At 35.9% G+C, this 13,969-nt stretch overlaps 1 protein-coding gene across 3 annotated transcripts; it reads left to right on the plus strand.

Annotated features, from left to right (window-relative positions):
• Positions 1 to 261: 261 nt before the first annotated feature.
• On the plus strand, positions 262 to 11,243 carry Ssbp1 (single stranded DNA binding protein 1). Of its 3 annotated transcripts, XM_046434182.2 has the most exons (8): positions 262 to 326; positions 975 to 1,039; positions 4,093 to 4,153; positions 5,511 to 5,651; positions 5,873 to 5,960; positions 7,510 to 7,598; positions 9,017 to 9,090; positions 10,431 to 11,243. In XM_046434182.2, exons 2-7 carry the CDS (start codon positions 1,016 to 1,018, stop codon positions 9,058 to 9,060), a joined length of 447 nt encoding a protein of 148 aa, XP_046290138.1. In that variant the 5' UTR covers positions 262 to 326; positions 975 to 1,015; the 3' UTR covers positions 9,061 to 9,090; positions 10,431 to 11,243. The 3 variants fall into 3 exon arrangements, with proteins under 3 accessions (XP_046290138.1, XP_046290136.1, XP_046290137.1); XM_046434180.2 differs by lacking the exon at positions 10,431 to 11,243 and having other exon boundaries at positions 263 to 326; positions 9,017 to 9,166; XM_046434181.1 differs by lacking the exons at positions 262 to 326; positions 10,431 to 11,243 and adding an exon at positions 333 to 465 and having other exon boundaries at positions 9,017 to 9,166.
• Positions 11,244 to 13,969: the final 2,726 nt, after the last annotated feature.

Consider the following 13,969-nt stretch of genomic DNA (forward strand, 5'->3'; position numbering starts at 1 on the left):
TTCAGGAGGCTTGGGGCATTTGTTTTGTTCCTAGTCTCAATTACACTACTTCTTCCCTTCTTGGGCGGGACTGGGAACCTCATTCCTTTGGAAATTTAAAATCGCCGCAACTCACCGCTTGGCGGCGCCGACGCATCCTTTTCCGCCTGGAATGAAACTTCCAGGAACTCCTAAGTGAAAGGACGTGTTTCTCGCAGTTTTGACCGGCAGCATTTTTACGGAGCACGCCTCTGACTTCCTGTTTTCTCCTTCCTATCGCAACCATTACGTCTTCAGTGCACCGGAAGTGACCCTTGCGGGGGGGATTGCCCGGTCTAGCGAGTCAGGTGAGGGAGGGTGTGAGGAAGGGCGCGAGCCGTGTGTTAGTGTTCTTGAGTGCCTGCGAGTTTCTGGAGGTGGTGCAGTGTCGCTGTCTTTCCCTTCTCACTCGAGGCGTGGACTCTGCGGTTTCTCCCAAGTTGTTAGGTGGGAGTGTCACGTTTGGGAAAGGGCGTCCGTCCCTCCCGGGCGCTCGCGCGTCTCCGGGGCACTTTGGCCTTTGCCAGCCGGGATGGAAGTAGTGGTTTTTGCAGCAGCACCGGGTTTCAGATTGTAGTCCTTTAAAGACACTAATATTTATTGAGCTCTTGCTGTGTGTTAGGCACTCTTAGGAGTCTAGAATATGGGAGTGAGTTAATCAGGCAATCTTTGCTTCGAGAGCTTGTGTTTCAATACAGTTTGAGAAGACTGGATTGGAAGTGGGAATAATTTAGAACCAGTGTTTAAAAATACGGGTTGGAGGAAGAGGAAATTAAGTGGGCTCGAAAAGAGGTTTCTGGAGGGGGAAGGGGATCCTCAAATGTGCAGGGATGTTGATGTGGGCGCAAGTTAGAAGTGCATGAAAATTATGAGTGCAGTTAGGAATTTAGGATAGTGAATATGTTTCTCTTGCTATAAGATGCAGTATTTAATTTATCTTTTTTTTTTTTCTTCAGGAAAAGCTAAGTTTAGATTGTAAGAAAAGAAAATAGAAGCCATGTTTCGAAGACCTGTATTACAGGTAGTCACTTTTCTGTATTAGTGCTAAACTGTACTTTTAACAGCCATAATGATCTGATTTCTGTAGGCTTTTGACTGCAGGGACAAAAGACCTTTAAGTCTACCCATCACCTGTGTGTACTCACTGGACAGGGAAGTTCAGAAATGAATTTTGCCATGTAAATAATGTTTACTAAAACAAAAAATTTCAAATTTATTCACCTATGTAATAAGAATCATTAATTTTTAAAATGTGTAACTTGAATATAGATCAGAGAGTATTTAAGGTTTTAAATGATACAAGGACTATAACAATCATTGTTTCAGCATTTTTTTCTATGAGACATATAGTTCCTTTTCTCACCATCTATCTCCTTTTACTAAATGCTTCCCTCTTCTCATCTTCTACAGTGAGGACTGCTCAACTCTTTGCATCACCACAGATTCACATTGCCTACCTTCAGTCTCATTCTGAGCAATTTGGCTCCTTATCTATTCCCTCATCCTGGCCATCTTTGAGTCATATTACCTAGATTACCGCTTTTCCTTACCACATTTGGGTACCAAGTCCTGTAGATTCTCCTTAATAATACCTCTATGACTCCTCATCTTCCCATTAAGTCTAGTGAAGAATCAGTTCCTCTATGAAATCTATTGACATCTTTGACCAATTGTCATTTGATTTTATAGTCTTAGATCCCCACTTTAACTTATAGGTACTTCTAACCTTTTAAGATTATGTGAAACATGGAAAAGTTATTGCTAGTTGGGTACAGTGACTGAGTCCTATAATCCCAGTTACTTGGAAGGCTGAGGCAGGAGGATTCCAGGTTTAAGGCCAACCTTGGCAATTTATTAGGACCCTGTCTTAAAGGAAAAAAAAAAAAAGTGCTGGGGGTGTAAAGTGCCCCTTGTTTCAATTCCTAATACAAAAACAAAAGAAGTTACTACTGTCTTGCTATCTTGATAGTACTATAGTACTAAGATATCTTTAAGATCAAATATTCAGAAGTTAAAATTTAATTTTAAAAGTCGTATACAAGTTAATATTTCCCTATTTCTACTTCTTTAGTTGTTCTTAATTTTCATCTGTGCCTAATGTAAGACATTGTTATTTTTTAAGATTTATGAGTTTTGGCTTCTCCGACCACTTAAATTAGTATATTGCTATGCTCATGACACAGTTACTAGTTAGCAGTTTGAGTCTCTAGTATGTTGTAACTTACTGTGTTTGTTTTCTTATCCACCTTCTATCCTGAAATTTATGATAGGCTTATATAGCTCACAGCACCCAGGAGTGGGTATTCATTTGATGGTGTTCTTCTGCTTTTTATATTAACAGTACTGCTGCTTGAAAAATGTTTCTCTGATAGAATGTCTAGCTCTCTGAATTCTGCATCCAGTGATGTATATTCCTACCTTATGAAGGTAGGAGTAAAGGTAGGGCTATACCTTGAACAAAGTATCTTTGAGGCAGCAGAGGACAGTGGGAAAATCAGCAACCTTGTTATTAGACAACCCTGGATTCTAGTCATTACTTACCATTTATTTCATACAAGATCTGGGGTAAGTTCCTCACTCTGAGCTTCAGTTTACTTGGGTCTAAAGTGGGGATAATTTTACATAATTTACATATTTAGTTTTAGGGTTACTTGATAAGGTAAAGCTCTTTGTTGGTATTCAGTAATAATATCTGTGATTAACTAATATGTGGCAGTGGCTACTCTTTTCTGATGACTCTGTGACTTGGATAACTATATCTTTGTACTTAACCATGTTTGCTTATCTTATGTCATTTTCCTTGATAACACTGAAAACATGAAGTTTTCCATCAGATGTTTATACAGCTTTACAACTGGCCAAGTCCACTGTAGAAGCTGTGTGTTTTTTTTCCCAATAGTCTTGTGAAGCAGATGTTCATCATCATTTTTGCTAATTTTTAAGTGAGACACATTAGGCTAATCATGTTTGAGTTATCTCCTATAGGGAGCCTGACTTTGGAACCTATCCTTTTGTATATCCAAAAGATATTCATGTAATGAATATATGGATTTTTTTTTTTTTTTTTTTTGGTTCTGGGGATTGAACTCAGGGGCACTCAACCACTGAGCCATATTTCAGTCCCTTTTTTTGTATTTTATTTAGAGATAGGGTCTCACTGAGTTGCTTAGGGCTTTTGCTAAGTTGCTGAGGCTAGCTTTGAACTTGCAATCCTCCATCCTCATCCTACCAAGCTCCTAAGTATTATAGGTATGTGCCACTGTGCCTGGCTTTGGAATGTATTGTTTTATTTATTTATTTATTTTGGAGTTTAACCTATTTTTCATTCTCTGTTCTTGTGGCTAAGAGTGAGACTTAAGTAATGACATTGTTTGTATTACATATACCCTAACAGTAGTTTGATAATTACTTTTTATGTTATTAATGAGTATTTATAAATACATTAATTATAAAGTACTATTCCTTTTTCTCCTCTCCTTTGGTCTAATGATGTACTGAGTCTGTACCCATATTAGATAAATCTAAGTTTCTTAATTTCTAAATTGTGTATTCAAAATATAAATAATATACCATTTATTTATTTATTTATTTTTAAAAAGTCAATCTATTCTTTTGAGTGTAAAAAGTAATTTTTGCTTTTTTCTATGTTTCCAGCTAATGAAAGCTGGATTTTTTTTTTTTTTTTTTGGGAGCAACTCTTGGGTACAGATTAGATTTACAGTTACTGTCATGCTTTCCTTTGTGGAAGACATACAATTTTGATTTTATGTTTCATGTGCAAACATAGAAGTGCCATAATCACAAAGATTACCACAAAAGAAACAGAGGACTGTAAATTAACTCTTGGGCATGTTCTCTACTACCTTCTTCATACCTGTGGCTTCTGTGGTAGGCTGCTCCAGAAGTGTTTGCTTGGTCTTTCTGGCTTTGTATGTTGAAAGAACATGGGAAAAGCTTTTCTCTTCTGGAACTCTTCGAAACTACTGCCTAAGTGATGAACAAATGTGAGCAGGTCTTCTGTTTGCCTTTGCCTTTTCTAAAAAAGTAAAGCCATGTTGCTTGTTTGTTCATCAGGTACTTCATCAGTTTGTAAGACATGAGTCTGAAGTAGCTAGCAGTTTTGTTCTTGAAAGATGTAAGTAGCCATTTTCTAAGTTTGCAGTGTTACTTATGGTACTATTCTAGTATTCTCAAAGTGATGTAGAAGAGATGTGCTGGGTTAAACTGTGTTAACCATTATGGCTTTGGCTGTATTTGCTTCTTAGGTTGCTTGCCCCATCAGGCTGTAAGGCCCCTTCTTTTCTTTCTTTCGTTTTTTTTTTTTTTTTTAAATAAATTGGGCCTTTGTTTTTGTTTTTTTAAACTGGGGATTGAACTCAGGGCCGATTGACCACTGCCTCACATTCCCAGCCCTACTTTGTATTTTATTTAGAGACAAGGTCTCACTGAGTTGCTTAGCTCCTCACTTTTGTTGAGGCTGGCTTTGAACCCTCAATCCTCCTGTCTCAAGCTGCTGGGATTACATGCAAACACCACCGCACCTGGCAGGGCCCTCCTTATCAGCCAGATACTACTCACTCTTTTTTTTTTTTTTTTTTTTTAAATTTTTTATTGTGGGTTGTTCAAAACATTACAAATTTCTTGACATATCATATTCCACACTTTGATTCAAGTGGGTTATGAACTCCCACCTTCACCCCATACACAGATTACTACTCACTCTTGTTATCACTGTCCTGCTGGACGATTTCTCATATTTGGTTGTCTGTGTCTTCTAAGGTTATTTTAAATTGTGAAAGATACTTTTTCACAGAAATATTCCTTTTTTTTAATAAAGGTTTTTAAATTTCAGATTTGTTTTAGTTCCACAGACAGTTCTTTTAAAAAAGGTACTATACATAAGATAAAGAATTTGAATTTTTTTTTTTGTGGGGCTTCTTTCTGTTTTTTTCTTTTTTGCAATCCCTTTCCCCCGCTGCCAATCTTCCTTTATTGGTCCCTTTAACTTAGTATGTTGACTGCTAGTATTTAGGTTTTACTTAATTCAGAGTTTAAAGTTGAAATGATATTTTTAACTGTTCCTTTTCTAGATAATTCTCTCAATCTGAGGTGTTTAGATTTCTTTAAATGTCAACTTCAGCTGACATAATGAATTATCACAGAGTGGGTGGATTAAACAATAGGCATTTATTTTTCACAGTTCTGGAGACTAGAAGTCCAAGATCAGGGTGCCAGTATGGTTGGGGCCTTACTGGCCCCTTGGTGAGGGCCTTATTCCTGGCTTGCAGATGTGTTAGCTTCCTTACTGTTTTCACATGGTAAAGTGAGCAACTCTGGTCTTTTCCTCTTATAAGGGCATAAATCCCATCATGGAGGCTCCCTTCATCACCTTATCTAAACCAAATCAATCACATTGGGACTTAGCACTTCAAGGTACAGATTTTGAGGTGGGTACAGCAGTTTTTTCAGTCTTATTTTATTTCCTTTTTCAGCTCTGAATCGTGTGCAGTTACTTGGGCGAGTAGGTCAGGACCCGGTCCTGAGACAGGCAGAAGGGAAAAATCCAGTAACAATATTTTCTCTAGCAACAAATGAGATGTGGCGATCAGGGGAGAGCGAAGAATATCAAATGGGTAAGTATAAAAGCCTGGGGTTTTAATTTTATCATCAATAAGTAGAAATTATTTATTGCCAGTTATCTTAAATAGAGATAAGCTACTTTCAGACAAGGTTTATCTTTTCTCATTCTGTTGTTCTTTTAAAAAGTTGTGAGTTTGATTTTCCTGGGCATGTTGTCCACTGGCATTTGTTTTGTCTGCTAGCATTGTAAAAATTTCCTTTTCTTGTGATTTAGGTGACATCAGTCAAAAGACAACATGGCATAGAATATCAGTATTTCGGCCAGGCCTTAGAGATGTAGCATATCAGTATGTGAAAAAGGGGTAAGTTACAAAAGGAAGGGTCTTTTGGATTAAATGAGTTAAAGAACCAATAATAACAAGTGTTGTCATGGCAAGGAACATGTAACAACTCCTTTGTTCTTGAGGTCTTATATTAAGAAGTACTGTACATTTCTTAATACTATATGTGTGGAATGTAGCTATGTGTGTGACTCATTCAAAGGCATGTAAAATCTTTAGTCTTCTAAGAACTTATATTTTAGGGCATACATAAGGTATGTATGTAAAAATACATACATACCTTATGTATGCCCTAAATAGCAGTAGATTGGGGCAGGAAATAAGACCAGTGCCTTAACTGCCACTGCAGCATGTGCTTTTTGAACAACTGCAACAGGTCCTGTGCCTCTGTGATCAGGGATCCTGGAGATAGGTAGTGTCTTTTCTTCTTCGCATTCACATGACATTCCTAGCAGAGGATCTGGAATGTCTGAAGCCTGACACTGAGTTGTTATTCTCAGTATTTATTTTATATTTTGTAATTTTCTATAGATTTAGTAGTTCCCTTTGTAATGCTTAGATTAATTATCATAAAAATGTCTTTTCCAAATTCTCAGGACAAATGGATGTGTTTAACAGCAGTTACATTAATAGTTATGTTGTTTAGAAATGTACTTGTTTTGTAGAAATAAAACATTTAATAGAAATAATTTCAGCAATGATTAGAAATTTTGTCAATAACAGCATACCTTTTCTTCATATGTATCTCCGTTGTCCTTCTTGTGTGTGCACGTGTACACATACAAATATGTAAGAGGATATTTCAAGGAAAATGTCAACATACAATTTTACCTACTGATTCATGAATCTGCGTGTGTGTATGTTTTCTTTGATATCCAGTCATTTCACTTGTTTTGTCTTCTTTCTATATTTTGCTTCACTTTTCTGGTGATGGTGGACTCTGAGAACTGGTGCTGTCATAGTAATTTTCTGCCTTTTAAAATCACGGTTATGATTGTCATCTAGCTCAGTCTTCTATATATATATAGTGTAGAAATTGTCTTAGTAATTGACTCTGAGTGATATGCCAAACTGAAAACCTCAATTTTGAGTTTTAATAATCTAAGCTCCTTAGAAGTAAAGTCATCAATTTCACTATAGAAGAGAATTGATAAATGAGTTAAAATCAGCATATCTGTTAGGAAGTCTAAACCCAGAGGTTAAGTAAAATCACATTTTGGAAATCAGTCCTAGAGATTAATAGATGCCCCTAAATTGGTCTTATGTCTTTATAATCTTAAGGCTACCTCTTTTTTTCTTTTAATTTTGTCTTAAGATTTAATTTTTTTTTCCAAAAACTCCTATAAAGAAAATAGCTAAAGGATGAAAACATTGTTTTTTACATATCAAGTCTGTCTATACTTTATGTTTCTGTACTCTTAATTTTGAACTTTAAAAAGTGATAGAAAAAATGGAATTATGTGTAATTACAGATTTAATTCTTAGTGTGTATTCATTACCACTCCTGATCTGACTCTTTGTAAAGCATGTTAGAGTTTCCAGAATAAAAACTGTGAATTATTTATAACAGGTCTCGAATTTATGTGGAAGGAAAAATAGACTATGGTGAATACATGGATAAAAATAATGTGAGGCGACAAGCAACAACAATCATAGCTGGTAAGAACCTTGTGATAATAACGTTTTTTTCTCCTTTAAAAGCTTGACTATGGGCTGGGGTTGTGGCTCAGTGGTAGAGAGCTTGCCTATATGTCTTAATTCTTTGTTTAATGACAGATTTCCTTTTGTCTTCCTCTTTCTCTTTGCTCTAGAGTTCATGTCTTAACAACATGTTGATATTATAATTTGTTATAAATAATAATTATATTTACTTACTAGTAAGTTTATTGGAAAGTAAATTGACTTTGAAAACCAGCATAGGTATTTTCCTATCCTCTTTTATTTTTTATGATAAACTAAATTTGTGAGTAAACTTTAGATTGTTCAAACTCTTGGGTGTTATGAACCAGCAAAATAGAAGCATTTCAGATTATCTTTTGATTTTTTTCTTGTCATCAGTTGTCATTAGCATGATCAGTTAACTATATGTTGATGACTGATAGTAAATATGAATAGAACTTCATTTCTGTTTGAATTTAAGAAAACAGTTTAATTTGGTCGACCTCTTTTATAGGCCATATTTTTTTTTTCTTAGGAATCATACCGGAACTTAAAAATAGCCACCAGTGGATGGCACTGTTGGCTTTTTATAGTGATTTCAGTTCTTATAATCTCTTTCTTGACTTACCATTCTATACCTAAGTATTCTATTTTGGAAAGACTGCAGTTATGAAATCATGAACAGATATTGTAAATATAGGTCATTGTATAATGTCTACTTTGTGGATAATTTTATAGTTATAGGAATCTGAAATTTTTGGAGTTATGCAGGAGATAATGCTTATCTATTTTCCCTTGTTTGCCCTTAGCTAACTCCCTGTGGAATAGCATTGCAGAGTAATGTCTGATATTTTCAGATAAAAATGCTTATTTCTATAGTAATTATTGTAAAGCTTTCCCCCAAATGGGTATATAAAATCATTCTGTCTTAAAATTAAGAACAAAATTTTTCTGTGAGTTTTTGAACTTACTTAAAAACATATCTGCAACACTAACAAGGCCACATGGGAACCTTTTCCTTTCTTCATACCTAGCATATGAAATGATGTGCATTGGTCCTTTTCTTTGTGAGGATGTGCTGTCTGGTGTCATGGCCTCTGTTGAACACAGCAGACATTCAAACTTGTGACCAGTTTTTTTATAGAAAGTTTTTGTTGGGATGATTTTATCTTCTGTCTTCAGGAAAAACAGATACCTCAGCTTTTCTAACAAGGCGAATTGTTGAACAAACTGCCTGGGAAGCCCAATTTTTAGCTCTATTTATGCCTATTTAGTTAACTTTTCATGAATGCAGCAAAAGTTATTTAACATTTGGAAAACTTATTATAGCACTAAAGTATGTATATGTTAGAGAGGAATTATTAAGTGAAATGGAAAAGAGTTCTGAAATTAATATTTGTCTTTTGGCTTCTTTACAGATAACATTATATTTCTGAGTGACCAGACAAGAGAAAAGGCATAAAATGGATGATTCTTCTTTGACCATTGTTTGGTACAGTTCCCTTTCTGAATCATGTGTAGTCTTTATAGTTTCTAAGGACAAGAATTAAAGTGCTCTTTTGTATAAATGAGTGGTAATATTTTTCCTGTCGCTGCCTCTCCCCTTTTTGTAGCATAAACATCAGTAGCTCCTGTCAATTTTTGTGTGTACTGGTTGTTTATTCTTTTATGAGTAGTTTCAAAATAGTGAACTTTGAGGTTCATTTACCTGTGTTATAACAAAAGGATTAATATATCCTTTGGAAGGCCTTCTGCTTTGGGGCACATTTCTATCACAGTATACTGTTCAGCCACTCAGCATATATTGAGCATTTCTGTATGTTAGACATTTATCCCATAGTTGTAAATGTCGACTTTCTCACCTATTTGCTCTACACATTTGAAAGCAAGTGCTGAATCTTCTCTGTGTACCTCTACTTTAACCAGTATGTAGCTCAGAAGAGCCACTCAATAAATGTTGACAGATGAATGATCCCAGTGGGATATTGACCTTTAGTTCAATTTGAAGGTGTTTGCTGAACAGTGGTTAGTGTCTAACCTAAAACTATTTCAAGAATAACCTATCTTCTTCACATCTCTTGCTTTAGGGCAGTTTAGTTGTAACATTTATGAGATATAGTTTACCAGCAGTAGAGCCCTGAATATAACTTGAATTGAAGTAGTTTATCTCTAGATGCTCTGGTTTCATTATTCTCTGTTTCCAAGCCCCACTTTGGTATTCTTTTCAAAATCTCTTCTAGAGATTTTGATATTTCAGGGGGTGGGGTGAGGGTCCTTTTTTATTTATTTTTTATTAGATTCTGGGATTGAACCCAGCACTTTGCATCTGCTATTGGCAAGTGCTTTACCATTGAGCTAACCTCCTGACCTGAACTTGTGAGGGGGAAGTTCCCTCAGAAGTTTCCTTAGCTTTATCTTATCCTTGCTTATCCTTTCCTTAGCTTTAAGGGAGTTTCCTTAGCTTTATCCTAGCCTTGCCCAGGACAGTAGAAGGTTACTATTTCCTCCTATCAGCTGTCTTTCTTTCTGCAGCTGAAACCACTAATCACAGTATTAACTCTGATGTCTAAGCTCACACATTGATCTGTGTGGTAATATAATCATCATTCCTTTTTGCTACTATGTTCCTTAAGCAGCATTGAAAGTAGATAAAAATTATCCTTTGAGCAATGCTTTGTCTTCTCTCAGCAAAGCCAATTTTATATTTTTTCAATGTAAGAAGTTAGGCAGATTAGCATGTCTATTTAAACAAAATGATAAATCTGTGCTCTGAGAAAATCACATAATGAACAAAAGAGCCTAATTACTAACCCAGAGCATTTCTGATTCTAGGATTCAGTGGCATAATAGTGCATCCTTCAGGATCATCTCAGTGAGCTGAGGAGATCTTCTCCAAACTCTTCTGCTGGAAATTGCCTCTTACCCTTCTGTCCCTGAAAAACCATTAGGCTGAATCAATTTTCAGTCAGGTTGAGTCCCCTTCCTGCATATTGATTCTGCTAGATCCAGTTGTCCCTAATCAGATAGACTGGATCATAACCTCTGCCTTCCCCATCTGCTGAGAAACTTCCTAAAGCTCTTACAGACTGTAGGGGTCTTCTAGCCCAACTTCAGGTTTTTTAATTCCCTTTTTCATGGTGTGAAGGCCCAACCTGCAGAAAATTGCCCTATGATTTTCATTTGGGGATTCCATGTTAAATGGAAAGATGAGCATAATATGTCAAAAAGTGGGAGAAAAAGTACCAAGCAACATGTGTGATGTTATCCCATATTTGAAAAGTTATAACTGAGTATAAGCTTTAAAAATTTTGGAAGGAGAAATATTGAAATGTTTTGATTACTTCTGGATAGGGATTTTATAAGTGTGGTTTTTCTTATTATATATGCTTGTGTGTGTATGTATTACAACATAAGCATATATTACTTTTATAATAGTAGTAATAAAAATATTTTCATTTTGGGGAAAACATCTTGCCATTATTTCGAAACCAGGCTTATTGTACTTACCAGTACTGCTTCATATACTGGAATGAACAAGAAAAACTTCCATATACTTTCCCAGTCATCTGTACTTTAGCATCTTATGCTCCTTTACTTTATCCACCTTTTAATAGTGTGTGTGCAACCCAAAAGGATGATTTTAAAGACCAGCACGTATGAAATCCATATTTACTGCCAGTACAATTCTTTTGAGTCATCATTTCTCAAAAAATTGTTATGTGATTAATGTTCAGAAACATCAAACACATTTTTTTCTGTGGCTTTTGTGGTATTACATATTGCTAAATGGGTTACAGTTTATCCTTTACAGCTCAGGAAAAAATTAATAGGTGTTTGCTTTTGTTTCCAAAAGAGATCATATAATTCTTGAAGGCAGGGTTATTTTATTCAAATTACCCTTTTGCCCCAATCTGCCTCAACCCAGCGCAGCAGCAACTTTGCATGTTTGTTGCTCAGTTGTAATGAAATATTAACGTGAAAATGAAGGCAGGATCACTTTATTTATTTTCTTTTATGGTTTGCATTATATACTGTGAAGATTGGGGGAGGTAGTAGGAAGAAAATCATTGTAGAAAATAAGCAGTTGGGGCTGGAGTTGTGGCTTGCTGTAGAGTGCTCTTCTAGCACTTGCAAGGCCTTGGGTTTGATCCTCAGCATCACATAAAAATAAAATAAAGGTATTGTGTCCATCTACAACTAAAAATAAAATATTTGAAAAAAAAGAAAAGAAAATAAGCAGTAATCCCCAGGGTTAATGAGAATGAGTTATAGGGAAATCTCTTAAGAGGTAACAATAATCATATTAATGGCTGACATTTCTTAAGTGCTTATTATGTGTTAGACACTACTTTTTATCATTGTCCCATTTAACTATTATCCTAAGAAGAAAGTACCGTTATCTCCATTTTACAGGTGAAAGTAAAAGGCAGGTTAAGTAACTTGTCAAAGCCATGTATCTTATGCATACCTGGAATTTCAGCTCAGGTATGTGACGTTTGCATTTGACTTTTGGCACTGTCTGCTTCGGTTTACACTGATAGGCTTCACTGGCCTTAATACCCACATTCTTCCACTGCTAACCTGAAGAATACCCTGTGCAGGGTATGTTGGAATCATACCAAGAGTCGAATAAATAATAGTTTTTGGTTGGGAGAAGAGTTTCAAGTAAAGGAGAAATACTTAAACCTTAGTCTTTCTGAGTCTTGGTCTGATGATCCTATGTCACAGTTAATATCTCTACCATGGCATCTTAGCATATTCCTTTTGCTTTCCTTGTATTGAGCAGTGTTTCTTTCCTGATTAGAGTAACCTCAGTTTGTTTCTTTCATTGTTTCCTAATTGAGAGTTTTAATTGTCAAGAATATTGTTCAGGGATTTTTCAAGTTTACTCTTTAGAGAATGAGAGTTTTGGCATATTTGGCAGGCATTACTATAATTTGCTTCTGTGCCAGCCCCACAGTCCCACATGCTAGAATAGCATATAGCTTTTTAGGTTGTTGGTATTATGTAGTCACAATAATGAAGCATCTCTTTATTTTCTTATTCTTTGTCCATTTGCTCTCTGCTGTGTTTTGGAGCTCAGGCTCTGTTTTACCACACAGGTGCCTATGTTGACATTATTTACTTTCTGTGTCCTGTTAGGAAAAATAAATGTGGTTTCTAATAATAATAATAGTTCAGAGTTAAGGCTCTACAGTCACACAGCTTAGATTTGAATCCCTGCTTTTCCATTCACCAGCTGGTTAGATTGTTGTTTGTTTTCTTGCAAGTAAAACGGGGATAATAGTACCTATCTTATAGTCCTGCTGTCAGGAGCACAGTAAATACTGCAGTACCTGTAACTTCTTTAATACATAAGACCTGCAACAAGTCCTCAGTATGTGTTGACTGTAATTATTGTAGTTATTTATTTTTTTGGTACTGTGGATTGAACCTAGGTTTGAGTAACCACTGAGCCATATCTCCAATCCTTTTTACTTTGAAACAGGGTCTTGCTAAGTTGCTTAGGGCCTTGCTGAGTTGTTCAGGCTGGCTTTGAACTTGTGATTATCCTACTGCAGCCTCCTGGGTCTCTGGGATTTCAGGTATGCACCACCACACCTGGCAATTATAGTTATTTTAAATAAGGCACATCATTCTTTTTGTCACTGTGCCCATCTTACCAAATCTCATGTGATATTTATGAGAGTTTGTAAACTTTAGAATAGTTCATTGTAATTTTTTTTTTGTTATTAACTTCCATGGATTACTGAGTACTTCCTCTACATTGATAATGTTTTTGGTTGTGTTTCATTTCCCAAGATTATTTACAATTAATCTAGTTATCTTTCTAAACTCCAAAGTCAGTTGAACACTTGCTTTAGGGCATACTCATCTAAAGGACCTGGATGAAAGTAACAAGACTCCAGTGATGAAGGGAACTCAGAATTTAGGATGATGAGGGTGGGAAAGAGGATAAGCAGAAACGTTTGCAGCTAAGTGTGTGAGGAGAAGCACAGGAGAAGATAGGCTAGTCTTTTGTAGAAGAAATAGCATGATCAGAGATCCAGAAACTTAAAAGTTTTTGAGGCATTGAAAGATGAAAAAAGGTGGGTTCAGGCTAGATTGTAAAGGGTCTTGGAAGATTGCAGAGAACTTTGGCAAAGGGGAGCCATAGATGGTTTGCAAATAGGGACATCTCATCAGAATTATGCTTTACAAAGAGAACAACAAAAACATGGGGATGCATTAGAAGGGGGACAGCCTGGAGGCAGTTAGGAAGTTCCTACAGTAAGCTTAGAGAGATGAGTGGAGTGGGGATGAGAGACAACTTGAGGGACATCTGGGATTTGGTTTGATTCAACAAATTATTAGTTTGTTTTCTAGTTCTG

Source organism: Marmota monax, unplaced genomic scaffold (genome assembly GCF_021218885.2).
Source record: "Marmota monax isolate L192 unplaced genomic scaffold, Marmota_monax_Labrador192_F-V1.1 WCK01_AAM20220418_F8-fsc00122, whole genome shotgun sequence".
Taxonomy (NCBI): Eukaryota; Metazoa; Chordata; class Mammalia; order Rodentia; family Sciuridae; genus Marmota; species Marmota monax.